Genomic DNA, 26,873 nt, shown 5'->3' on the forward strand with positions numbered 1-26,873 from the left:
CCTTGGGTGTGTGCAGAGAACATTTAGTAAAATCAGTAAAAATATCCGCCTGTGTCATTTCACTTTTCGTAAATTAGTAACGAATTTATCCTCTACAAAGTGTTCTCCAGCCGACGCTCCTTGCGCAGTGCCCGGAGCTTGAGCCGCGCCTCCTCCAGGGGGACCATGATACCCTTGTTTTGGGTCGCAGGATCATCACGGTTGCGAATGTTGACAGTGCGTGACTCCTTCTCCTGGGCACCCACAACAAATATGAAGTTGTACTGGGCCAGCTGGCCAGTGCGGATCTTCTTCTGCAGGGTGTTGCCACTGACGTCCACGTCCACATTCAACTTGTCACCACGCAGGATGCGCTGCAGTTCCTCGGCGTAGTCGTTCAGAGCTGGCATCACCGGCACAATGAGGACCTGGCGTGGACTGATCCAGAACGGCCACTTGCCACCAAAGTGCTCGATCAAAATACCCAGGAACCGCTCAAAGCTACCAATAATAGCACGGTGAATGACAACAGGGCGGGCGCGACCGGGGGGCAGGTCGTCGGACTTGGCCTCGCCCTCACTTGCACCCTCCCCGGTGTTCTTCTCCAGGTTTTCGTTGGTCTGATACTCCAGCTTGAAGTTCAATGGAGCCTGATAGTCCAGCTGGATGGTCGCGCATTGGAATTCACGCTTGAGAGCATCCGCAATAGTGATGTCAATCTTAGGTCCGTAGAAGGCACCGTCACCCTCGTTAATGGTCCAATCGTTACCCTTAAACTTGGTTAAGGCCTTCTTGAGCTGGTCCTCGGCGTGATCCCAGGTCTCCAACGACCCCATGTACTTCTCTGGGCGGGTGGACAGCTTCAAATTGAACGTGAATCCAAACAGCCCATAGATGGACTGCAAGAAATCGAACAGACCCTCTACTTCGGACATAATTTGCGATTTCTGAACGATTATGTGACCATCATCTTGACAGAATCTGCGCACTCTCGTCAATCCGCTAAGTGCCCCGGAAGCCTCGTTGCGGTGCAGGACACCGAAGTCAGCAATGCGCATAGGAAGCTCGCGGTAGCTACGTTCACGGTGGGCGAACAGAGCGAAGTGTCCAGGGCAGTTCATGGGCTTGAGAGCCCACTCGCGCTTCTCGACATCCAACTTGAACATATCATCCTTGTAGTGGGCCCAGTGTCCGGAAGTCTTCCAGATGCTAACGTCGTACATGTTAGGGGTCTGAACCTCTTGGTAGCCGCGCTTGCGGTATTCAGAACGTAGAAGAGACTGAATCTGGTTCAAGATCTTGGTTCCGTTGGGGAGAAGGAATGGGCAGCCGGGAGACACCTCATCGAAGAAGAAAAGCTCTTGCTCCTTACCAATTTTCAGGTGGTTCCGCTTCTCGGCTTCCTCTAAAAACTTCAAGTGCTCAGCCATCTGCTTCTTGTCGGGGAAGGCAACACCACGAATACGCTGCAGAGAGTCGTTGGACTGATCGCCAAGGAAGTAGGCCGATGAGTTCTAGGAGTAAAAGTTAGTATGTGTCTTCCTCGGCCGAGAGGTCGATCAATCACGCTTACCTGCATGATCTTGAAGGTCTTGATTTTGCCGGTGTTCTGGATGTGAGGGCCTCGGCAGAGATCAACAAGAGTACCGCAACGGTAAACGGTGCTACTCTCGCCGGTGACAAGCTTGTCGATATAGTGTAGCTTATATTTGCTGTATGCGAACATCTTCTTGAGATTCTCTTTGGAAACCTCCAACCGGTCGAAGCTTTGCTTCTCCTTGAAGATACGTGCCGCCTTGGTGTCAAGCGCCTTCCAGTCAGTCTCACGGACAACGCGTCTATTTTTCCACATATATCATTAGCATTGACACAATGGTTGACGGTCGATGAGAAGAATAACATACCCGTCGGGCATGGCCATATCATAGAAGAAGCCTTGATTTGTAGGAGGGCCGTGTGAGAGCAGACAGTGGTACTCATTTTCGCACGCCTCGCCCAGAGTGTGAGCACTGGAGTGCCAGAATACCTCACGGGCCTCGGGGTTGCTAAATGGCACAAGGAGCACATTACAGTCCTTCTCCAGAGGCCGGTTCAAATCCCACAACTCTCCATCAACCTTGGAGATAACAATTTCAGCGCTGAGATCCTTGGGCACATCACGCAGGAAAGATCCAGGAGTGGTCTCGAAGGCTTTGGCGGGGAACGAGGAGGGGGGGTTGCCGTCGCCTATGTCAAGGGTGACGGTGATCTCTGGGTGGGGACGGTTCTTGGTCTCCTCAAGATGCTGTTGCCAAAGTTCCTCGAAGAGATTGTTTCGCTCAATCATGAATTCTGGGAGGGTATCGGGGCTCGCGGCCTGCTTGGATTTCGCTTTCGCATCTTTTTGGGGGGCACTGGCAGCTTCAGAGGCGTTCTTAGTCTGCGCTTCAGCAGCAGGCCGCACAGGCAAATCCTGGGGAGTTTCAGATGCCATTTTTTAAACCCTTGGGGGGATGACACAAGGGAATTGGACCGTGAGCAAAAACTCTGATCGTGGTATACTTCTCGTGGAGGGGGAAATGACTCTTCGTGAGGGCGGTGTATTTGAGGTCACGTGTTGGTACTGCCCTTAGCCGACACTTTACCGCTTCAAGTTTCCACCAAGCGAAAACTTCTCCAGCTTTGTCAAGTCAATCACCCTTATCACCACAAAATGTCTTTCCGTGGTCGTGGTAACGCTTCTGGTGCCAACCGGGGAGGTTTCGGTGGTGGCCGTGGTGGTGAGGATTTTCTACTGTGAATGCGATGCGAGAATTTCAAAGGAGCTAACGAAATTTTTTTTATTTTAGGTCGCGGAGGCTTCCAGCAGTCGTTCGGGCCTCCAGCCCAGGTTCTAGGTAATCAATTTTCTGAGCCTAACTTTAATTTATTCATGTCACTGATAAGTTGATAGAGTTGGGTTCCGTGATGCACTCTTGCGAGGGTGAGATGGTCTGCGAATCGGTCAACCCCAAGATTCCTTACTTCAACGCTCCTATCTACCTGGAGAACAAGGTACGTCAATGGTCGACGAAACCTATTTTACATACAAGTTCATGAGCTAAATGGTTTAAAAGACTCAAATCGGCAAAGTCGACGAAATTCTCGGTCCCATTAACCAGGTCTACTTCACCGTCAAGCCACAAGATGGCATTGTCGCCAGTTCTTTCAAGGCTGGTGATAAGGTCTACATTGGTGGAGATAAGCTGCTCCCACTCGAGAAGTAAGATTCACTTTTCTACTCATTCTTCTACACACTCTGACTAACTCACCTCTTAGGTTCCTCCCCAAGCCCAAGCCTCCCCCAGGAGCTCCTAAGCCCAAGCGCGCCGGTGGTGCTCCTCGTGGCCGTGGTGGATTCGGTGCTCCCCGTGGTCGCGGTGGATTCGGTGCCCGCGGCGGTGCTCCTCGTGGCCGTGGTGGCTTCGGGGGTGGTCGTGGTGGCAGTGGTGGTTTCTCCCGCGGCGGTGGTGGCTTTTCTCGTGGAGGTGGTCGCGGTGCCCCCCGTGGTGGTGGTGGCTTCCGTGGTCGCGGCTATTGATCAATCCAATGTACTGTCTCTTTATGGCGTTTTGGGGGATCTGGGAGCTTTTTCAGGAATATCTTTCCGTCTTCTTGTGCATCCTGCGCAATTGCAACTTCACTGGCTGCAGGCTGTAGAATATCACCAGTCAAAAATGTTTCTGTTGTTTTCATTGGGGTTTCCAGGACTTGCAATTTTGTATAAATCATAGCAACTCAAGTAGAAATTCGGGGATAGTCGGCTCGACGGACATTTGGTTGGATGTGGCTGGTGAATGTGGCGCAGCTGCACCGCCCCCGCCTGTTCGAAATGACGTTGACCGCTCTGCGAATCTGTGCGTCCGTCAACACTCCCAAGCAGGTTTGACTGCAATTTTATTCTTCTTACCCAATCCTGCCCTTTAGGCGTCTTGTTGAGACATTTTATCCTTTTTTGCCATAAATTTTCTTTGAATCTGATATCCATTTGAGCATGTCTCGTCGGACATCGACCATGGCATCGAGTAATTCCTTCAGCGGCGTCCCACCTTCAGGTGATGGAGGTGCGTTTGAGCTCCCTCTGGTCGCCCATTGGCGACATGGCTGACATTTTCCAGGCCAGGAGAAGCAGAAAATGCTTCTTTCCTCGGATCATGGTCATTTTAGCATGGTGAAGTCAGTAATGTGCTTCCCGCGCGCGTTCGCCCTCGGCTCAGTCTAACACTCAACAGGGCCATGCATCTTGCTGATCTGATCACTGAATTGAATGGTTAGTGATCGCAATCCATTCGGGGTTTGCTTGAATTGACTTATTAAATCCTTGTTTTAGGTTTCTGTGGAGGCAAGCTCATATTTCCCAACCGTTTCTCCAATCCGCGACTAATATGTTCAGCAGTCATGTCGGTCTTTTCCTCCATGCGCTACTGCCTCGGAGACCCAACTGAATACGGTGCCATCTGGGCTGCTCTCGCATTCATGCCTTTTGGTCTGTTCTTCGACTTTATGGATGGCAAAGTCGCAAGGTGGCGCAAGAAGTCGTCTCTCATGGGACAAGAACTCGACTCGCTTGCGGACTTGGTAACAATCCCGGCAAGTAACCACAACCAAGTTGTCGCTTACACTTTTATTCCAACTAGATCTCCTTCGGTCTCGCTCCCGCCGCCGCCGCATTCGCTCTAGGTATCCGGACCTCGGCTGATCACGTCTTCCTCACATTCTTTGTTCTCTGCGGTCTGACCCGCCTCGCTCGGTTCAACGTGACTGTAGCCGTACTGCCCAAGGACAAGTCTGGGAAATCCAAGTACTTCGAAGGCACACCCATTCCGACTACTCTATCAATCGCTTCCCTTATGGCCTATTGGGTCTCTCAAAGCTGGACGCACGACAACATTCCTCTTGGTCTTGTCGCAGAAGGTACCATCTTCGAATTCCACCCCGTGGTCCTGTTGTTCGTTCTGCATGGATGTATGATGGTCAGCAAGACGATACACATTCCTAAGCCCTGAGCTCAACCCCTACTCGGCCGTGCACTCACAGTTGGAAAAAAATGCTTGAGTCTGTTGTCTCTTTCAACTTGGACGACTGAAGATAAATATCGAGAGGGCCTTCGTTTGTAGGCAACGCATAGCATGATCTCGATGCACTTAAATAAGGTTGCTTAATTGAATTTCAATTGCATAGATTGACTACAGTCAATGTGACTTCTGCGTAGGGGTTGGATTGACTGTGGCCAGCAAGGTCAACATGTTGATGTTGTAGCTTTCGGCAACAGCGCAATTGTCCGCAATCCTGGGCATTCAACCAAGTGAGCTGAAGGTCCTCTATCAACTTTGACAGCACGCAATTGCACACACAATGCTGACCACTTTCATAATATCATAAGCGGCCTTGCCATGTCTTTTTAGCAGTCGCCTTAAATGGTCTTTTGGGGGTTAACCTGTTTTGAATGGTGTTTTTGTATGTATTTGAGGATCTCTGCTGAGGATTTTTGCAAACACAAGCCAAGATGGCCACATAGCTTTGGATGCTCCACCAACCTTCGTCTGCTTTAATTTTCTCCAGACCAAACACTTCGCCGTACCTACATATGTAGTTATTTGATCAAACTCATCGCCGCAGTTGTTCTGATCACGTTGGGACACCTGCGACGCCTCGAATGGCACGACGATGGCATAAGACGGGTTGTAACGACAACATCCCAAATGACAAAGCAGGCCGCCCGCACTCCGGCTGCTGCCCATTTAATAAATTCATCCGCTTCGTTGACTAACGCGGCATGAGCTCTGCTAACCTATGGCGCGTTTGCGGTCGGTACTCTCAAAGGCAGATATGATATCAGGTGCTGGGAAGCTGGTCCCACGTGGCCTACATTATCTCAGTGCTTGGGGGGCATATCAACTCGACGAGCTGATGTTGGACAGTGGCTATTAACGTCTCATTCTTGATCATTTGATGTACATTTGCATAGCACTTTCCCTACTCTGAAGCTTGGAGCTTGGCCTTGGTTTTGCGATTGTATCTTGTTAGACAACACCGGTTTCTAATCTCTCGGGATTCTTTGCTAGCTGGATAAACGAACCGTGGTGGTGGTCTTCGAGAATGAATGATCATGGTCATCTTATTCTTCTTGTAGGATCTTGAGAGTTCCTGACAGTTCCTCGTCTCCGATTGTGTCTGTATGCGTGCCTTTTTTTCATCCGTAGGGAGGAAACCGACGATTGGACTCCGGGGCGAGTTGTATTGGACCCGTCGATATCCAAGTGCTATATATTCAATGTCATCATTCATGGGTGGTTGGAAGTTGATCCACGGAAATTATGATACTACAGACACACATATACACACACACACGCAATACTGACCTATAAGGATCGTCATAATTGTAGTCCCTGATGGACATTAGGCCGAATTTATATGCCGCTGCAATGCCGCTGCAATGATAAATAGATGATAAATAGATGTTCTATTTATCCTATTTGTCCTGATGATCTTTTAGCCTAGCGGTTAAATGGTCTTATGAAATCTATCAGGAGCAGCGGCCTGATTTATCTTCGGGATTACAGTGAGGGGTGTTAGAAGTCATATGACTTCCATGTTTGCTCCCAGTACTTGGTCTAGCTAGCCTGTAGATAGCTTCTCTCTTTTACCACGCATCCAGAGATTTCTAGTTTTCATCTACAGCTTCATTTGTAGACTGAATACCATCTCTCTCATTACCATTTGGTTAGGTATCTCACAGCCCCCAGAGCTGTGAACGAGGACTTCAATACGACAACAAACTATTCAGTTGAATACAGAGAATCTAAACCAAAGGCAAGTTTACACAGAAAGCTTTATCACCCGCTCACAAGATCGCATCTAAGCCAACGACTACAGTGGACCAAGCTTATCCCAACTACAGCAATGACCATCACCAGACTCAATCCCCCAAGATGCCCTGAATGCTATGAAGATGGTATGAGACAGAAAGTCAGGGAGAGCAACCGGAATGGCAATGCAGGCCGCCCATATTATAAATGCTACCCATGTAACCGATTTATCTGCTTTGCTGATCAACGTGGGATAAGTCCGACCAACCCGCTCTGCCACTGCGGCGAGTACAGTCGTAGGCAGATTTCGGGGACTTCAAATGAGGTACCATATGGTATTCATTATGTTTGTGCTCGTGGATGGTGTCGCTTCTACGAGGAGGAAGTGAATCAGGATGGTACGCAGCGACAGGTTCCTGCTGGGTTGGTGGGGAAATATGCAAGGTGCTCGTATATCTGAGGCCCGATACTTCTCGTATAAACTGGTTTTTTTTTTCAATCCAGTTTGTGTTGAGATTGCGTATAATTAAAGACCTTAATTTTCCTCCCCCCCCCCCCCCCTCTGTGCGCGTGTAATTCCACGTATTTAATTTTGAGCGTGTTGAGGTTTACGGTGACTTCTCTGGATGAAAATCTGGATGGGGGATTTGCTCGGCTATGGATCGTGGGACCCCCAACGGGATGATTGAGGTATCGAGCCCTTCCGCATCTATGTTGTACTTCGGAGAAGATGGCAGATTAGAATAGTCGAAGGTCATAGGTCAAATCGGAATTTTTAATTTAAAATTAGACCATTGTGTTTTGGCCAGGAGGGTCTAGACCCAGTCGCAATTTTCACTTTTCACAAAATCCGACTTCGAAAACTCTCCTTGTCCACAATTTGAACAATATGAACCAGTGTTCTCATCGAGACATCTGAAGAAGTACGAGTCTGGCAAATTCAACCTTTTGTTTCTCCTTCGTTTTGGATTCCTATCGTGCACTCCGTACCTAGATTACTTTGGCAGGTGGAAAATACAACTGGTCTATTAGACGCCGCTGGTCCCGGAAAAGTTGTGTCCAGGCCAGAAAACCGGCTGGACAGGTCTAGGCGCTGGGTTTGTTGAGGAAATACTCCGTACGGTGTACGAGTACGGAAACGCAGTACAAATCTGTATTGCCTGTGCATACTCCGTACTGCCCAGGTGTTTTTTTTAGAGGCTCTGGGTGAGTAAGACACGGATGTCAAGCCTAACTACGGAGTTGAAGGAGCAAAACGTCTCACTGTTGAAAGATCGCTCTTCTTTGAGCGTTTATTATCTGCTCCATGGGGTCTATGGCCAGAAGCGCCTTTAGAAGGGAACCAGGTCGATGACTTTGAGTCAGCTATCATCGTTGAAAGTGGTGTCGGTGGCGAGATGCTTAACAGCGCAGACAGGTGTAATGGTCCTTTGAAATGAGAATTTTATTAAACCGTCTAGCCATAACCAGAGCAATGGGATTTCTGGCCCAGAACAGGTTGCAAGGGACTAGATTTGCAAGGTACAGCCGATATGTTGAACGTTGTACAACATATACGGAGGACACAATAGCCATCCGTGGCGCATTCCGCCGCACCGTGACTAACAACCTTATCTATCCATTTTCAAAGGGTCTACAAGTGTCCCCCAGCCAGTAAATCTTACATGATGGTAACGTGATTAGGATACATAACCTCCGATATATCCAGGGGTGTGTATGAGAACACGTCAGGATGCAAGGCTAATAATACCACATTCTATTATGGAGTCGAGGGACGAACAAAACGCTTCCAGCACGTAAGCCCCCAAAGGCCCAAGGTACCGAGTACAACATGCGTGTCATTGGTAGAGCCATTTATGGAGTATGTTGTATAGATTTGCACATCCCAGGTAGCTCTTGGGCCACAGTTCCCGATTTTACAGAGCCCAAATCTCCTCATGGATATGCCATGCCCCGTGGCTGAGCGTACAGTACAATATAGAACCTCCGAAGGATTGGGCGGTATCGTGTGCCTCTACGTAGAAAGCGGTATGCGAAAGTACCGAAGTGCCGCCGCCTAATACTTCGGAGGTCCTACTGTACGGAGTCCATGGTAGGGCGTTGTTTCGTTACAGGGGACGCTGTATCGGAGGGGAAAGAACATGATAATTTGGTACGCTCCACCCGGAATCAGCCGCTCATTGCCTGTGGAAATTATTGAGACAGTACATGGAAAAGGGGCATAAATAGGGATAAAGAAGAAAAAACCGGCGAGGTTTAGTACAAGGTGTAACTATAAAGCATTTGAAAATGCTAGATGGTAGTCAAATCCTTAAGGCTTCGTGTTATACGGAGCACTCCGTATCGAATCTGAAGATTCTTAGCGCTTTTACGGAGTATTGAAATTGACTCTAGGACACGACAAAATTTGGTTGGCGTATGTTGATCGGTCATTTATACGGAATGCAACAGAGCAAATCAAAATATAGAAGCAGACGGAACAAAGCTTCCTTGGCCGAAGGCTAATTAATGTACGGAATAACTGCGTAGAGTGTTGAACAACATTTGAGGGGTAAAACACGTCGTCATCCAGGGTCTTTTTCATGTGGCAAGGATGATCTTTCACAAGTCCTTGCCCTGTATGGAGTGATATCTAAAAAAAAAAGGTACTATGCAAAATGTTGGATATTAAATCATCAGACGAGGCTCACACAAAGAAAGTCTCATACCTAATCACCGCGCAGCGCTCGAAGCAGACTAGCGACATGCCCAAAGGCTCCATTCAGCTGCCGGTTCGGACCAAAATAGGAAATTGATCTACAAAGGTCCACTGGCTTACCTAAGTGGGTGCCTGACTATCTAAATGTATCTCGACGTTTCATTGGAGGTTTGGTTGTTTGCATACCTAGTACTGTACCATACAAGGAGCAAACAAAACTGAAACCACTTGTGTAACCTGCACTGAAAGTACCTGGTACTCCATTGCACCAAGGCCCTCCCCCCATGTTCCAAGTATCTCATACCTTCTCCGGGGAACACAGACCCCTTTACAGACCCTTTCCCAAGGGATCCATTTTCCGTCACTACTCTTCCCTCCTGATCTTTCCATCTCCCTTTTGCACACATTCGTTAACACTCCGATTTCTTCGTTCCTTTACTCCATTTATTTGGAGATTATCAACCATACTACTATTCAGTTCACGGTCGCTCACTCTCTCCCGAACTTGTAGGGTGAACCGTTACCCGACCACCTACTCCCGGTACCTATCAACACAACGCGAAATCACCTCCCTTTCACTCGACTTGCCGACCACCAAAATATCTTGACTTCCTCGTTAAACACACCCTGAGTGTCTAGCCAACCAGATACGTGGTGGCCAGTTTGAGAACAAACGTCGTCTCCTAGTGTCCAGCTGGAAAAAAAAAGTTCTTGAGGGTTACGCCGGCCGTCCCCAGTCCTTCGTCAATCACCCCTGTGCTTTTGTCCAGCGGTGTTTACATTGCACGCTGATTTTGATACCCGACTTTCCTACTCTCGAAATACATCATGCTTTTCAACACTCAAGGTGCCCTTGCTTTGTCAAGTGTGTTCCTGGCAGCCACCTCGGCAATTGCAGAAGACTTGGAGTTGTTTCCTCGTGGCTCACCATTAGGGACACTCCGGGGCTGCTACTCCAGCATTCCTGGATATGGAAAGCCAACGAGCTGGACGTACCAGAGTTCCGGATGGTGTCTGGATCACTGTGCCAGGGACTTCGCGACATTTGCCTTGACAAAAGGCACTGACTGTGTGTGCGGTAATACGCTACCACCAGACAGTGCCAAGGCTTCAAGCGACAAATGCAGCACATCGTGCAGTGGCTGGCCCGATGATATGTGTATGTCTTTCATCCCTTAGCCATCGGTTTCGGACAAGTGACTTGCTAACGATATATTCGAATAGGCGGTAGTTCCAACTACTTCTCGGTCTATACCACAAATTTGATAGCCAACGTGCCCACGTACTCCGACCCTAATTCGAACTCCAACTCCAACTCCAACTCCAACTCCAACACGAATTCCAACTCTAATTCCAACTCTAACCCTAACTCCGACTCCAACTCCAAACCTACCACAACCCCAACTCAAAGCACTAGTGACAGCCAAACTACGATGCAAGCTGGCGAGTCTGCCACGAGTACTGCTACCAGTATCGGTGAAACAATAACAGAGACCGCGATTTATCAGCCCGCCCCGAGCAGTGAGTCTGAAGAAGATTTCGAAAAAAAGTCCTCGAGGAGCAAGAAAACTGCCGCGATTGCGGCTGGAGTCGTAATCGGAGTGGTTGGATTCGCTGCTCTCTGCGCTGCTATCTTCTTCTGGTGGCGAATCAAGAACAATAGGACCGGTGCTGCAGCTAGGGCCACTGGCTATGGCTGTGATGGCCCACCCTCGATGTCCGATTCTCGGTTCGATAGCGACTACATGACTCAAAATCGTCAAAGCAATGGCAGCATCGATTATGACCATGACTTCTCTCGCCGGATCTTGCAGGTAAACACGCGCAACACTTGATAACGTTGTTTCCAAGCTAACTTTTGATGGAGGTGACGAACCCCGATCGCTAAACTCATACACCTTTTTCGAACCATTCATGCTCCCTCCCTTTCTTCTCTCCGCTCGGTATTAGCGAAATTCATGTCATTCCTGCCCTCGATCGAATTACTTTATGAGAGCCTTCCTGTCTTGTTGCCATTATTTTTTTCTGTCGGGTTATTCAGCGGAGTTGTGATATCCGAACGGCGTGGCGGCTTGACCCGAGTCGGTATCCCCAGCCGGTGGTCTGCTGCCTTTTCGGCCCTCTGTCTCTGACAGCGTTGGTTTGCTTCTCGATCAACACCTCTAGAGTCTACATTGGGAAATCAACCGTACCGCCAGCCTTCTCTGCCAAAGCCCCAACCAATGAATCTTGTTCAATCAAAGTAAAGTCTCGGCTGACATAGGGACGTTGTGATCGGAAAGGCATCTCTTTCTATCTTGGCCCTATCAATGCTCGACATTTTCCTTTTTTTTTATGAACAGATCATTCCTTTTATGTGATTCCCTTTTTTACCTTTTTTTTCCCTTTCGTGGTCTCTTTCCCTGTTTCCAGTCAGGCCTTTGCCCATCGGTCCCATCGTGAGCTTCTCGCGTTCTGCAACTCGCTCTGATTTGGTCTAGTTCCGCGACGGGTGACTTTGACAGGCGAGATCAATCACCTGTACTTGATGTGAGAATTGATATGCATATCAGCCTGTGTTTAATTACTTGTAAACTATTTTGATGGCGGTTTGGCTGGTCAGTGCCGGGTCTGCGTTGTACGCCCAGAGTCGGTAGTTAGTATGTATCTGTTCGAAGTAGCTGACATTTCTGGGTGGGCTTGACTCTGTCTTAAAGAAGCATGCACGGTTTTTGCTATTTACTGCCTCGGTAGATATTTGAAAATTCACCTATTAAAGAACCGTCAAAGCCACATCGGTGTGTTCTTACACATAGCCAGTTACAGTCAACTGTGTGTTGAACCTTCGGCCATCTCCCGAAGTCTTCTGCAGTCAAGGAACTACGTACGTCGTTTCCACACTCGAGTTTGTATATGAGCAAAGAAGCAATGCAGGGTGCCTGAGAAGCTATTACAACGTATAAGAAAAGGAAGTAAACCCTTCCAACTGATTCAGTCTGAGAGCTCAGTATTCAGACACGAGTCTCCAAAATCCATGCCATACCACACATAAGGTAGAGAACCGTTGCGTGGGAAAGACTACTGTGGGAAGCAGAAATGGACGCCATGAGTTCTTGAAGATCACCCGAGACGAGAACGTCAGAAGAGAATGACACGACAACACCATCTCGTACATCCAAGCCAGGGACGGTCAAGGGGAATGTCGCCAACATAGCGGCGTACCAGGTGGCGATGTAGGTTTCGCTGTGATCACGCTCGTCTCGGATCAACTCCTCGATGACTTGCTTGTACGAAGAGACTGAGAGGTAGCCAAGACAGACCAATATCAGAATCGGCGTTTGTCTCTGCCGGAACAGGGCCTGCTGCAGCACTTTCCACAGATATGATGGAAGAAGAGAAGAAAGGGTTCTAATAGACATGTCCTAATACGTTGCTCAAGTTGAATCTATCAACCACCATGAAGACCCTTTGCATGCTTCCTGGGGACAAAGAGAAGTCTGTCAAACTGGAAGCAAGCAAGCAGGGCCTGTGCGGATGCCTGAGTGCATCAAGTTCAAAGGGTGGGAAGAAGGCACAACAGGATAGTGGTGTAATGAAGCTCCCGGTCTCGACGAGATAAAACGAAGGCATATTAAACAACCAACACCACTCAGACACAGTATGCAAAACCAAGATCGATATTGATCTCGTTCTGTCTCCGGAAAAATGGAATCGAACGCTCGTTCCAACGGCATGACGCGACCCTTCCAAGCAAAATGAGGTTATTACTAGCACTCGAGAGATGAACGGGGTATCAGAGCTTCAAAGGGCATTCCCGACTTTGAAAGTCTATGACTCTTGGGCTAGAAACCTTTGAGCATGCATCCAACATCCAGTCCGGTCTCCGTCGTTCGACCCAACCACCAAATCCAGACCAGAGGACACTCTCCAACTACCTTGTGCTGATGCCTAGTATCCCAGCCCCTCTTTTTCCACGATATCAGGAAAGAGAAAGACACAGCCTTCAAAGAAAGCCCCATGGATCACGACTGCCAGCTGGCTAGCCGCAATCCCAGCGAACTAACCATGTCACAACCGCCAACCCCTCCCCGATAGGACTTGCACGTCGAGATCGACGGCCCAAGTCGATCAACGACAGACCCAACAGCGGCTAGACGGACTTAAACCGGACTTGACCCGGACTTGACAGCTACATGGCCCCGAACAACGCTAATTTAGCGATGATCTAGACCTGCAAGAGAGAGAAAAGAGAAGGAAGGATGCCATGCTAGTTTGGCTAGCTTACCACTAATGAGTCAGATGTGTTGATTTAAAAATCCTGATCGAGTTTCCTGTTTTGCGACGATATGGGACATGGGCTCGTTAGAACAGGTCGGTGTTTCCGGAGAAAAATGCCGATATGTCCGGAAAATTAAGTGAACAGGCGCCGATCAATGTACAATTTAAAAGATCGTTGGATTTTCATTGTGCCTCGCATCTCACAGAGGGTTACTGCGTCAAAGGGGACGAAAATACACTACGGAGTAACCATTCCTCATTTCCAGCCCCCCCCCCTTCCCCCCCTCTCTTTCCCCAATCGGATAATTGTTATTGTTGGGTACAGGATCATTCCGGCTGCAGAAAAACAAGCCAATAGACATCGCATGCAGCCCAACAGCGTCAACAAGCATAACTAGGCAGATGCATGTTGACGCCTTGAACATCGGTTGCGCACGATGTCATGCGTATGATGATCATCTCTCATTGAGCCGTTAGCTATGCACCTAACCTCGCATCTAGGCAGGGTAGTTCGACGCCGCAGGGATTGAGGCTGTTGGGTGTTGGTTGCAGAAGATCAATTCGTCCGTGAAGCCGAATGGAGGATCCTGCCGTTGACTACTGCAAGATGACGATGTAATGTTCCTTAATTCGCTTTCTAGGGTAGCATCCGAGGGAATCATGCTCGGACCTAGTCTAATTTGCCGGAAGGACTCAAAGGGTATAGCTGGAGTCATCTTAGCGGGCTGCGAGAGAACAGCCTACCTACAACATAAGCAGGTTATGTGAGGGATTTTTAACCTGGGGAGCATTCTGCGACATCAACATCCGTGCAGGGATCTCTGTAAAGGCCCACCGTTTGGGCCATGTGGTCTCAAAAGGCACGGAATCGGAGTGAAAGAATTGGATCAGTCGTATGTCGGAAGATGTGACTCTCCGTATCCATGCGAAGTCCTCCGTAGCCGACAGAACATCCGAAAGGAGTCGGAAGAAGCTACGAACCATGATCCATGTGTGATAGATTCTGTAGATCTACTCCGTAGCTTGCCTCCCCCCCCCAATACGATGAGATTGCAATGGAGTAAATACATGCCTCCGACGGTGCGTTTACAAGATGGATTCGTTTACATTCTCTGTGAAGACTTCTGATTCCGGTCTACCCCGGGGAGTGGGATTTTCTATCTCGCAATGACATGGCCGAGAAAGAAAAGTATGGGCCTGAGAGGTAGGGTTGAAAATATCCTCATGGTTGGTCGCTTGGTGGGTGTAGAATGACAACACAACTTTTCATAACCGACAAAGATGTAAAAGGGAAATCTTTCGTATTGGTTCTTTGTGTGTTCTAGAATAGCTCTAGGATATCGGATATGGATGTACTGTGATGGGTTTTACCCGATCAGTCCAAGGGCATCTCCCGAGCCGATCGGGAGAATCTCGCACGTCCCCAATTTGCTACTTCGTATGTCGACTATCAATATCGAATATGAAAGGGACGGAGTAGAACGGTTGTACATAAGCATAAAGACCCTAACGACCCCCCCAAATGATCCCAGATCAACTTGAGCATCTTCCTGATCCCAAACTAGGACAGACTTGGTCGCGGATATGGACACGGCAACGGGGATAAAACAGAGTCGCTTATTCCCGTACATGACGGTCACTGCTTTATACGAAGCACAACATACTTTGACTGGGAATGGCTAGTGGCTCAGCGACTGCTGTAGTACCTACATGGTTACGTGCCCTAAATTAGCTCTCATTTCCCTGTTGGTGCAAGCTACGGAGAAGACACATGGGCTTCAGGGACAACGATTCTTGGGACAAATCAGTTCAAGCCTGGAAATCGAGGAAATTAAGCTGTGGGTTGAAATTGATGATGATTTAGTGTGTGTTATCCGTGTCCTTGTTGGACTCGGCCATGGACCCGGGTACAAAGTACCATGCATTGCATTTTCGAAAGGAACCGTTTTTCAATGAAAAAAAAAACAAAAAAAACAAAAAAAAAACAAAAAAAAAGCAAAGACACTTAGTTGAACTCTTAGGGCAAACACGTGTATATTGTGGAGTACGGATTATTGAGAATGACAATACTCACACTCTACACATCATTTTCTGAGAGACCCGACTTCCATATATGGCATGGGGAGAAGAACTAAATGAAGAACAACGATCATTACCCGATGTAGGAATCGGTATTTGCTCAGGTGAAATCCTTGCAAAAAAATACGGCCACATGGCATGGCCTGATCGACGCTATCTGAAACGTGACCTAAAGGGACTAGGACCTGCAGGGGCGCCATCGGTGCATCCTTGAACAAGGTGCGAACTTGGGAAAAAGCGAGCATTCGTACGGAGTCGAATTAGATGGTGCCGAAGACCTTCCTATAGTAGATATTAGTGATCTTTGTTAACTGATCCAACTTCGGTAACCTGGAGCTCCACTTTTGGAGAGCCCAGACCTCGAGACTCTTTGCCTGATGAGTGATGAGTAAGAAGATTGCTACGATCGGAGTCCACGTGGAGTACTTCCCCAGGAAGCATGGCAGGAAGCACGGGTAGATTCCCTGATGTGGATGGTGTGTTGGAGGTCAGTACTCTGACGATCGACCGAGTATACAACATGGTATGTCATGTACCGTGGCAGGCATCATATCCTAGCAAATGAAGAAATTCTGATCCGTAGGGTCTCCTAGATCTCAGGACATCAATAAAGGGATTCTCAAGTGCAAGAAAGGTGCAGGTGACGAGTCATCTTCTCGTCATGGATATATTGGGCTAATCTCTTCACGGATCCCTGCAAGGGTGCTGTATCCGGTCTGGTTCGCTCTAGTCCATGCAGGCAGGGGAACCTCGGAAGACAAATACCAGTGACGATTCACCCAACAGACCTCAATCAATGGCGACACTCTGCTCAACCGGACTGGACCGTGAGCGTAGACCGATGATCCTTTTCGATTTCTGGATCATGGGCAGTCCACTCCATATTAATTCTACCCGGTGCATCGCAGCTACCCAGACGCACGAGGGCCGGTTCTAGAACACAAGAATCGAGGGGTTGACGATTGTGGAGCCACTGCCAACGTGTTAGCTGTGGAAAGAACTTGGGCAAAGATGAAGACGAAAACCGAGTACGGAGTACTCCGTAGACAAGATCACGATCCAGTGGGATAATCATATAGCCGACTAGACTTGAACTAACCGGATGTGGATAATGTACAAAGTACACTCGCGCTTCCAATGCATTCCTGGCGTCTTGCTGCATTTTTCCACGTGGGCGTAACTCATTTCATTCTAGATTGTACTCGTGGACGCCGTAGTGTAAAGGGGTACATTTGCTACAACATACAACATGCAACATACGTCGAAGAGACAATCTTGGCGCAAGGCCTCGGACATAGCCGATGTCTCCTTCCCCCCCCCCCCTCCTCTTCGGCTACTCCCGAGCGTTAATTAAATGTAGTTTGAGACATCGAGAATCATCGCAATTCCACGTGAGGGACGGAGCATGTGTAGCGAACCCAAGTTGCAGAACATCCTTTGATACTAGTTGCGCCATTATCATGACTCTCTCTGCCCAGACCTAGAGCGGGTAATCTCCTCCCAAGCGAATCAAAAATCACTAGCACCTCCACCAATTAAAGCAACTACGGGATCTGAGGTGAGATTCACGGTGGAATGCTTCGAGATACCCATGATCCCTCTTGCTTTATGTACGGAATCAGGCAACTAACATGTACAACACCGTCAGCCTCATCTGTGACGTGACTTGACCACTTTCTCCTTGCTGAACCTTCCAGAAGATCGTTCGATCCACCACCTAAGGTTAAAAGGGAGGTTCACCGATAAACAAAGGAGACCTGGAAGGGTCACCGTTTGACCTTGACCCGATTGGCAGCAAAGAGCCTCTACTCCGGAATGCGGGAGGGGGTTGGTGGGGAAAAGGAAAAGTGCGCATTTACGCCGACTTTCACGCCTTGTGCTCCGGACCGATTTTGTTCTTTTTTGGGGGGTTCCCTCCCTATTTTCCCTCGGAAGTCGTCGAAATATGTAAATCCAGAGAGTTTCAAGGGAGGTCCTCTAAGTAACCCGGATCAACTTCGGCATACTCCCCTGTCAATCCTGGGAACCGCGAAGGGTTAGAAAGATAGAGTCACGTTGCCGATAGCTCCGATTTAATTTCAGTTCATCTGAAAGGCCACGGTGGGAATCACGATTCCATACCCACAATTTAGTTTCGGGTGCTGTTGTGTCGATCAGGAACGGTTTAGGGAAGGGAGCGTATATGCGAGCAGATGTGTTGCATGTTGTACGACATCAGCACTGCATATGTGTGGAGTAGCTATCTGTAGCTCCTCTTGCCTAGATCGCGGAAAGGGGTATGCCTTTCTCTTGGATGAACGAGAGCAATAGTCCAAGCTCTTTAGCTGGTAGCACAGACGATCTTTCCGAACGTAACTGAAACTGTGATCTTTGGGATGCGGAAGGTAGAACATAGGATGAAGGAGCAGAAGAACTTACACGTGGAAGGGATGGTGTAGTCATGGAAACCATATCTTCATTTTTGCAGATGAAAAGAAGACGAGCGTGCATGGCTTGTGGCATGTATGCCCTTTCTCGCATTCTTCCGAGCACCCGTTGCTCAGGCGCAAGGCTCATCCTACTACCGAGTCTTCTTCACCTTGAACAGGAAGGCGTCAAAAGACTTGTCGATTTGCAGAGAGCATATTCCCAAGACTAGCAGATTGGCTACATGATATTCTCAAGGCAGTACTATCCCACCAGGGCATACTCAATAAATAATCCACACCTTCCCCTTCCCCCCCCCCAGCCTCGGCTATCCGCATCATCGAAATGCCGACGGTCCCAATCGCACTACAAAAACTTGAAGCATTCTAGATGATCCACACCAACGCTAACAAGCGACAGGAGACTAACAGTCATGAGCCATATGGGATTTTGTCAACGCAGGGGGAACTTCCAGACATTGAATTCCGTCTCACCAAGACCACGATTGGCCAACACTTGTACAGAGTATACAATCCATCTTGATATCGTGTCACTCTACCCCGGAAGTGGCGTAGAGTAAGACTTTGCAGGACGATAGCAAATGACGATCGGTGTTGATTCATTTTAGTCCAAGCCAAATTCAAAGGGGAAAAGGGGGGAGGGGAAGAAAGAGAGAAGCATGGTCTAGGTCCTCCGGTCCAAACCTCAGGCTAAACCCGCTCTCCGGCCCTAGCCGCAGCAGCCGATCAAACCTGGACAAGACCCCTCTTTCTCTTGGCTTGTACAACATATCGACAAGGCTCCGAAGGAGAGACATGGGATACATCATGCATGTCTAAACTTGGAAGCTGGATGAAACGAGGTGGTTGTACCTATGTAGTACACCCTGCATTTGTGGTGGCTTCTGTTTCTGTTTCTGGCTTCCCATCTTCCAAGAACACGGTCTGTTGCCCGACCCTACCATTCCTGCTTTGCAGTTCAGATCATGATTTTCATCGCGGACCCTCATCCTTTGCAACAACACTGTAGATAGAGTGGATCGTGCATGAACCCGATTCCCCCCTTCTCTTCCGCCCCCCCCCCCCCCCCCCCCCCCCCCCCCCCCCCCCAGCCATCTACCTCGTGCCCGTGATTTGTCTGGACTGTGCTCAGCACTCGTGGTCGTGATGGGTCTCAGCACGGGACGTACCTAACATCGGGACTGACCCAGTAATGTGCACTCCTGTTATTTTTGTCTACTGGGCCTCCTTCCTTTCCGGGATACGCTTTGCAGAAGGAATGATTGGGGCTTCTAGAAATGTAGGGGCATCCGGGATGGTGCATATAGCGTGTTTTAGGGATGCAGTACTACAACCAAGATTCAGGGTCTCAATCTAGCTCTCGATGTCGTGATGCAAGATGTCTGCCACGGGTCTGGGATTCGACTTTTGATGCTTGCTCTGCCACGAGGGTGACAGGGGAGCTATTCTCCGGCTTATGCAAGCATGGGGGCGGGGTACGGAGGACAGGGTAACTGAGTCCAATGTACCCGATGTGGGGAGAGTGATTGACCTCTTACACTGTAAATGAATGCTCTGCACATAGTCCGAGATAGGATGGATATACGTTGTTGGAACCCAAGAAGATCCAACTGAGACGGGTTGAGTTTGGGGCGTATGTTGTAGGAGTTCAGGATCCACTGAAAGTGTAAAAAAACCGATAAGCCAAGGCCTCCGGGCCAGGCTTATTTATTGATTTATTGATTTATTGAATTTCTTTTATTTTATTTTTATTGATTTTTTTGGGGTTCTCTTGTGTGGATTCGTGAGCTCGGAGTTCGGTATCGACGTGAAGTTTCTTTGGTCGGATCCATGGGACCTCCCGTTTAATAAGATTCCACCCACGGTCCTATCTTTTAGGGGATCTTTTCCCACTCCGGACAGTGATCAGTGATGTACATCTATGGGGAGAGGGGGGACTTCCCAATTCCGTAACATCTGCTGGTAGTAGCCTTACATTCCACATTGGGAATAGTGCCTCCTCTGCGAGTTGCCTAAATCAGCGTAGGGCCTGGTATTTCTCTTGGCTTTGGGGCAAACCCGTTCCGTGGGAGCTTGGACCCGATGTGAAAGCTCCACGTCCACGCGGGATTTGGAATATCAGAGTCACCGTCGCCTCGTTGACCGTTTCCCAGGGATTTCTGTTGGATTGAATTTCTCACAAGGCTGGTCCAATGGGGAATTCCCCTTTCTTTTCATGATTTTGTTCTCTGAAACGATCGAGGTACTTCCAGAAGGGAAATAACCCCCCACCCCCCCCCGTCTAATCGCCCACAACTGGTAGCGAACGCGATCTCCCAAGTCCACGGGCGATTTCGTTCAGTTTCTTATTATAAACCAGGGAAAGACCGACTGGAAAGTACGCCTCAGCCGCACTCCTGGTGGCTCTAATGCAATCCCCCTGTCGTGTCCGGAGTAAATTTAGCACAGCTTATGCTCTGATCATCCCGCAGAGCGATCATTGCCTCCACGCCCATGGTGGGGTGTCCCCCTAGATCTAATCTCAGTTAGCCTAAATTGGCCTTAGGTTGGATTTATTTTTGATTTTATGAGCCTGAATGTTTTGGATTAAATTCATGAATTTCCTTTTTTTAGTTTTTTTTTATATTTTATTTTTATAAAACAGATTAATTTCCTCCAATTTACCCAAAGTCTATTAATCCTTGTAGATCTGAATAGCCCGTCTAGCATATCGTTCCCTCTATATCAGTCCATCCTCTCCTCTTCTTCATCTCTTCTTTCTAGATTCTCTGCAGCTGACATCTTCATACTTCAAAGCCTCCGATCTAGAGATCATTTCTAGTCCTCCTGGTCCCTTTCTCGTCCATTCTCTTTACCCATCATGACCCGGGGATCCACAAAGCGTACCAGTCCAAGCCACATCGTGTCTGTCTTGAACCCACCGTCCATCTCGTCGTCACCAGAGCCGCAAGAAGGGGCCCTGAAATCCAACATGACGGGCCGGAAGAACAACTCGCGTAAAAACGCTCCGGATACCATCACCTATACACCAACCACTCATCGCATCAGCAAGGCTAAGAAGGGAAAGCGCGTACATGCCTGTCAATACCCAGCATGTGGAAAGGTCGCAACCATATACACCCGTCGGATCAACCAAACTAACTGTCTTGCAGGTTTTCACCAGGGCGGAGCACCGAAGACGCCATGAGCTGAATCATAACCCCGAGGCATCCTACCGCTGCCCAACGCAAGGATGTAAGAAGGCATTCCACCGTGCTGATCTACTTGCACGTCACATAGAGAGACAGTAAGTACTTTCAAGAAGCTTTGGGCGAGATGGCGCATACTCACAAGAATGACAGCGAACTCGAATCGCAATCAGAGCAGTCCTCGTGGGAATCCAACCCCCCAGAGCTCATCGTGCCCGAGTCCGCTGTCCCGCGCTGTCTGTCCATGGATCACGGAATGACATTGGCCACCGCCTCTCATTCACACTCCATGTCCATCGGCTCCCTCGTAGCTCCTGGGATTCACCCGGATCTGGCCAACACTGACTGCTCATTGATGTGGAGCGGGGTTGACTTGCCCTTACAGCCCCGCCCAGTCTTCCATAGCCAGCTCCCCGACTCCGTTGACGACAGCCCATTTTACTCTTCCCCCGCAGAGACATGTCCCTCACCTCTGTCGGATGCGACGTTCTCTCTTCCTCCCCATTCTAGCTCCTCCATCTCTTCTGCGTATGTGTCCGTGATCGACCAGTACCCGAAGAATATCCTCAAGGGCGACGTCAATTCGTCCCCGCTTCAGATGCACAATTCCCCCCGCTGGGAGATTGATGCTGGCATGCCGCAGTCGCATCTAGTTGCCATACCAATGGAGGAGAATATGATCCAGCCAGTGAGTTGCCTTTGCGGTTATTCAGGATGACCATTGACGAATCCGTTTTTGAGTCCGTTCAGTGCCACAACCATTCTCCTGCGTGGTCCAGCGCAGACTGCCTTCCCTACGAGGACCAAGTCCACTCTCTGCACCAGTTCCAGCCTCGGAGCTGGATGTGAAAAGATTCCCCCAAGCCAGTCGATCAAAACCAAATTGATCCTTGACAGCCGAATGTGATGACTACACGACAACCCGGGCATTAATCTTCATCTGAAACTAGCGCGGATGATCCAACAGCCGTAGAAAACCTTGGACTCCATGAAAACGACACCAGCGGTGGGTCCAAGGGACGGGACTCCCGAGGGCCACTGGCCTGAGACGGTCTCGACTCCTGAGGAATGGTTCAATAGTCATTTACTAGGGCTCTCCATCTGTCTCCATTATTGCCCGGAGTGTGACCCTCTGGACTCCGGGTCCAGTCGCGGTCGGTTCCGCGCCCATGCACAATTCTTCCAAATAGAAAGACCAACGATAACCGATTTGCAGTCGGTTAGTCGATTCGTTGGTCTTACATCCCAGATACGGACGGGGTGCTAGATTTTTGTTGTCTTTGACTTGTTTCTTTATGCGTGATTTCCGGCGACACGATTACGATTGTTCCATTTGCTATTCATGTCTACTATACCATTTATACCCCTGCAGGTCATTGAAAAGTACAGTTCATTTTTGGGATCGTCTCACCTCCCCCCCCCCCCCCCCCGGCTTAACGTATAGCTCCAACTCCGATGGAATGACACAAATCCTCTCCATAAAGTTCCACTCAATTCAACCATCCGTGAACCCGATCTCTGATCCAACGGAAATGGGCTCCGAAATCAACTTCGGCGTATGGAAAGCGGAACAAAGCCGACTTCCACTTCCCACGGTTGGCCCTTTCTGTGTGTCATGCTGTAACCGAACCCCTCCGGAAGACATTGTGCGCCAGGGCTGGAGATCGAATCCCGATTTGAAGATTACGATGTCCCACGAACATCATGCAATACCAGGAGAATATCCACACCAACTCAATTTGTAAACCCGCCACTTCAAAGAATCAACCTTTCTCGGCCGGGTACCCGAGATCCTAGACTCTCACACCTATGCCGAAAGACTCGACCAACTCCACTTGATGTTCCCGGACGCCCCCGGAAACTTACTTGGTAACCAACGCTGAATAGGGACCGGACCAAGCGGTACCCAGGCTATTCTCAATGTGGTAAACAGCCCTGCCCTTCTCCTCCCTGTTCTATCCACAGTTCGATTCGCCAAATTGATCCCGGGCCTCCGGGGAGTAAATTTGAATCTGGCGTTCCTGTCGGGATCTGGACTCTTCGCGGTTCGGCTATTTGGTCAATTTTCACCGTGTGTGGAGAATTGATAAGCTTTTGGGCTTCGATCTGGAAGTGTCTTGGAACTATTTTGGTGCCTATGAAGATGGATTGATTCGAGATGGAGCGTTTGACGGCGGATATTCAATTGCTGTAGGATTCTTAAGTATGCTGGCAATGTCCTTTTTATTGGTTGGAATTGAAATATTCTTGCTTTGTTTATCCCATCTCCCGAGTGCTCTCTAATGCGAAGCTCAGCTATAGGGCACGGTTGGTCTGGCGTGTCGATCAGGGGTGAGCTTTGATTGGGTTCTGGATATGGTGTATGCCGTTTTTAGCATGTAATACGAGCATTGGTGTGATGGATATTGTATGCTGTAGTTGTGTAGGTGATAGAAAACAACTTCGAATGGTCTGCTTATACTAGAATAGAGTCGTTCTTATCTGACCCAGATTTAAATTGGGCAAAAGGCCGCCTAATCATTAGAGTAATCGATTCTACTTCGGCAGAGAGATAGGATGAAAGGGCTATGGGTTCGTTGAAAAATCAAAAAGAAACAGAAACCGGCATCAAAACCTCGAAATTTAGGATAGCGAATCACTTGTGACTGTATACATTGTCTACAATTGAGTGTTGATCTTCCATTCTCAAGGATATCTCTAGAGTAAAGGGAACGCCATACCATCGCCTCGAAGATCGCTGCCCGCAGCATAAACCAGCTTCCCACCATCGTAGTACGAACGAATGATCTGGCCGCGACCAAACTTAGCCCGCTTCCACCCACTCAGTACCTCAATCTTGTGACCAAGACGACGCAGTCCCTCAACAGCGGCATCACTGATCCCCTCCTCAACCCATACTGTGCGATCAGTACTCTCCTCATTCGGTGCAGCAAGACAGAAGCGCGGTGAATCGAGCGCTGCCTGGGGATGGTACCCAAAGGCAAGCATGTTGAGCATAACCTGCACATGGCCCTGCGGCTGCATAAAGCCACCCATGACTCCGTAAACGGAGTGCAAGGAGCCATCGGAGGTATTAGTGACAAGGGCAGGGATGATAGTGTGGTATGGCCGCTTGAGCGGAGCCAGGACATTAGGGTGGCCTTCCTGCAGCGAGAAATTGGCACCACGGTTCTGCAGCGTGAAGCCACAGCCAGCAGGAATGATGGCCGTTCCAAACCCAGCGTAGTTACTGTTGATGAAAGAGATGCCGTTACCCTCGCTGTCCGTCACGGCGAAATACACCGTGTCGCAGTGATTGTGTGCCGGACTGCCGTGGTCCATGATATCCGCAGCGCGATCGGGTGTGAACAGCTTTGCCCGCTCTGCGAGGTATGCGCGGTCGAGTAGGCCTTGCGACGGCACATTCTCCACGTCTGGGTCTGTGACCCACCAGGCTGCGTCGGCAAATGCGATGCGCAGACTCTCAATCACGGCATGTAGGTACTCGGCTGAGTTATGCTGAGCCTCGGTGAATTTGGGGATCTTGCCTGCTTTCTCAAGTTCCTCCATGATACCGAGTGCCATTAGTGCGACGATGCCTTGGCCATTTGGTGGGTGCTCCCAGATCTCAACGCCCTGGTTGGCTTCGTCATGTGTGCCGCGTGTTGCTTTGGAGACGATGTCCTGGCCGGTGAACTTGAGCGAGATTGCGTCGACTTCCTGTGTTCCGACTTCGGCGTGATAGGCTAGATCCTCGAGTGACATGTATCCTCCTAGGTCTTGCACTACCTTGACGATGGATTCTGCGATCCGGCCCTGGTAGAATCCTTTCTTGCCGTCGGCAGCGAGCGCGCGAAAGGTCTTGGCTAGAGTGGGATTCTTCATGATCTCGCCTGAACGTGGGGCTCGCACGCCATCTTTGGCTGAAGGGTCGACTTTCAACATCTCACGGAAATTAGGAGATGCATTGCGGATGATTTTCTCGGACTCATTCCACTGCACGCGAGTTGGTTCATGGTGTCATTATACGGTTGCGATGGGGAACTGAATACTTACACCATGGGACGAAAGCTCCGACACAGGAAATCCCTCCTCTCCCAGCTGAATAGCCGGTTGTAGAATCTGCTCGAGCGATAACTTACCGCTACCAAACTTCTCCACTGTATCAACCCATCCTGCAGCCGCTCCAGGCGTAGTCGTAGCTAGAGCATTCAACATGGGAATGTTGCCCGGCTCACCAGGGGCCAGACCGAGATCCTTGCGGATTTTCTCTAAGCTGGCATTACCAGGATACCGTCCAGAGCCATTGAGCGCATGTACCTTCTTCGTCTTGGCATTGTAGAAGAGACAGAACATGTCCCCTCCGATGCCCGTAGAGCCAGGCTCAGTCATGTTGAGTCCGGCGGCTGTAGAAGCATGAGATGAGTTCATTGTTTCCTGCTGCGATAATGCAATTCGAGGCGAGGCTTACCCACGGCAACAGCGGCATCCTAGACACGAATTTCAACGTCAGCATTGTTCAGGTTAGATGCGACCAAAAAAAATCGAACAAAGGCCATACCGCCGCATTTCCACCCTGGCTCAGGATTTTATGACCCGCAGCAGCGGCTAGTGGTTGAGTGCATGATACGATGCCTTTTGTGCTGTGGACAGTACTCCGTCTGCTGGCAAACGCGACATAGTCCGCCTTCTCGCGGGAATATACGGCTTTGGCGTTGAGCGGCATGATTCGGATGCTGGAAAGGATGCTGGAGAAGTGGGAGAGTGGGAGAGTGGGAGAGCGGGGAAAATATGGGGGAATTTGGAGGAGTATGGGGGAAGATGGGGCAACATGGGGATATCCAATGCTTATCAACCCCCACTAATTCATGTAGGTCTCCCCGTCACAGATGAAAGTAAAGGAGCATGTCTGATAAGTTGGAGTACGTTTAATACATGCCTCCAACCCTGGGGACTTCATAATTACCAAATAAAAAAAATATTATCCAGTCCCCATGGGCACCTGGGTCGACTACTACTTCGTACATGCGTGAAAATTGATTCTCTAAACTCTTTGAGCCCTTTAAGAGGGCCTGGGTTGAGTGTACGTAAGAAATTGAAAGGCCGTTAAGAAGACGCCGTGTAGACATTTATGTGCGGGCGTCTCTTGTCCAAGTAGAGACCAAAGGGCTTAGCTTATGAGCTTTGCATACTTCATATCGGAGTCGCGGATGACCTCGGCAGTTTGGCCGAGGTTAGCTTGAGGTACTCCGTAGTTTGACATAAATTAGTTTAAGATTGTTCTATCCGTAAGGAATATGAAGTACATCGCATCAGATCTCACTTCTAAAAGACAAGTTCAAGATTACTAAGAAACTCACCGCCCCCGGTCTTCGGAGCGGCAGTTCATCCCCCTCAATCCCCTCAATCCCCTCATTCCATCATCCCACCATTTGGTTCC

The 26,873-nt window shown here is 49.2% G+C and overlaps 9 protein-coding genes across 9 annotated transcripts; 5 read left to right on the plus strand and 4 right to left on the minus strand.

Moving 5' to 3' along the window:
• Positions 1-92: 92 nt before the first annotated feature.
• Pdw03_0937 (Threonyl-tRNA synthetase, class IIa) lies at positions 93-2,452 on the minus strand (the record flags this gene model as incomplete). The annotated part of the gene is made up of 3 exons (XM_014679183.1): positions 93-1,493; positions 1,553-1,817; positions 1,884-2,452. 3 exons carry the CDS (start codon positions 2,450-2,452, stop codon positions 93-95), a joined length of 2,235 nt encoding a protein of 744 aa, XP_014534669.1.
• Positions 2,453-2,671: 219 nt separating this feature from the next.
• On the plus strand, positions 2,672-3,538 carry Pdw03_0938 (H/ACA ribonucleoprotein complex subunit 1; the record flags this gene model as incomplete). The annotated part of the gene is made up of 5 exons (XM_014679184.1): positions 2,672-2,738; positions 2,808-2,855; positions 2,912-3,012; positions 3,075-3,220; positions 3,277-3,538. The coding sequence occupies 5 exons, from the start codon at positions 2,672-2,674 to the stop codon at positions 3,536-3,538; spliced, it is 624 nt and encodes a 207-aa protein (XP_014534670.1).
• Positions 3,539-4,012: 474 nt separating this feature from the next.
• On the plus strand, positions 4,013-5,003 carry Pdw03_0939 (Phosphatidylserine synthase; the record flags this gene model as incomplete). Its single annotated transcript, XM_014679185.1, has 6 exons — positions 4,013-4,061; positions 4,116-4,173; positions 4,230-4,267; positions 4,328-4,339; positions 4,394-4,575; positions 4,635-5,003. 6 exons carry the CDS (start codon positions 4,013-4,015, stop codon positions 5,001-5,003), a joined length of 708 nt encoding a protein of 235 aa, XP_014534671.1.
• A 939-nt stretch (positions 5,004-5,942) lies between these two features.
• Positions 5,943-6,375, minus strand: Pdw03_0940 (uncharacterized protein; the record flags this gene model as incomplete). The annotated part of the gene is made up of 3 exons (XM_066099760.1): positions 5,943-5,997; positions 6,077-6,260; positions 6,360-6,375. The coding sequence occupies 3 exons, from the start codon at positions 6,373-6,375 to the stop codon at positions 5,943-5,945; spliced, it is 255 nt and encodes an 84-aa protein (XP_065957487.1).
• A 214-nt stretch (positions 6,376-6,589) lies between these two features.
• Pdw03_0941 (uncharacterized protein) lies at positions 6,590-7,266 on the plus strand (the record flags this gene model as incomplete). The annotated part of the gene is made up of 3 exons (XM_066099761.1): positions 6,590-6,602; positions 6,785-6,810; positions 6,874-7,266. 3 exons carry the CDS (start codon positions 6,590-6,592, stop codon positions 7,264-7,266), a joined length of 432 nt encoding a protein of 143 aa, XP_065957488.1.
• Positions 7,267-10,332: 3,066 nt separating this feature from the next.
• On the plus strand, positions 10,333-11,392 carry Pdw03_0942 (Carbohydrate-binding WSC, subgroup; the record flags this gene model as incomplete). Its single annotated transcript, XM_014679186.1, has 3 exons — positions 10,333-10,663; positions 10,729-11,318; positions 11,372-11,392. 3 exons carry the CDS (start codon positions 10,333-10,335, stop codon positions 11,390-11,392), a joined length of 942 nt encoding a protein of 313 aa, XP_014534672.1.
• A 1,102-nt stretch (positions 11,393-12,494) lies between these two features.
• Positions 12,495-12,902, minus strand: Pdw03_0943 (uncharacterized protein; the record flags this gene model as incomplete). The annotated part of the gene is made up of 1 exon (XM_066099762.1): positions 12,495-12,902. The coding sequence occupies one exon, from the start codon at positions 12,900-12,902 to the stop codon at positions 12,495-12,497; it is 408 nt and encodes a 135-aa protein (XP_065957489.1).
• An 8,224-nt stretch (positions 12,903-21,126) lies between these two features.
• Pdw03_0944 (Zinc finger, C2H2) lies at positions 21,127-22,303 on the plus strand (the record flags this gene model as incomplete). The annotated part of the gene is made up of 4 exons (XM_066099763.1): positions 21,127-21,369; positions 21,419-21,552; positions 21,608-22,142; positions 22,205-22,303. The coding sequence occupies 4 exons, from the start codon at positions 21,127-21,129 to the stop codon at positions 22,301-22,303; spliced, it is 1,011 nt and encodes a 336-aa protein (XP_065957490.1).
• A 1,848-nt stretch (positions 22,304-24,151) lies between these two features.
• On the minus strand, positions 24,152-26,159 carry Pdw03_0945 (Gamma-glutamyltranspeptidase; the record flags this gene model as incomplete). The annotated part of the gene is made up of 4 exons (XM_014679188.1): positions 24,152-25,429; positions 25,490-25,839; positions 25,905-25,923; positions 25,995-26,159. 4 exons carry the CDS (start codon positions 26,157-26,159, stop codon positions 24,152-24,154), a joined length of 1,812 nt encoding a protein of 603 aa, XP_014534674.1.
• Between the last annotated feature and the right edge of the window lie 714 nt (positions 26,160-26,873).

The sequence above is a fragment of the Penicillium digitatum genome, chromosome 4 (assembly GCF_016767815.1).
Source record: "Penicillium digitatum chromosome 4, complete sequence".
Classification (NCBI taxonomy): Eukaryota; Fungi; Ascomycota; class Eurotiomycetes; order Eurotiales; family Aspergillaceae; genus Penicillium; species Penicillium digitatum.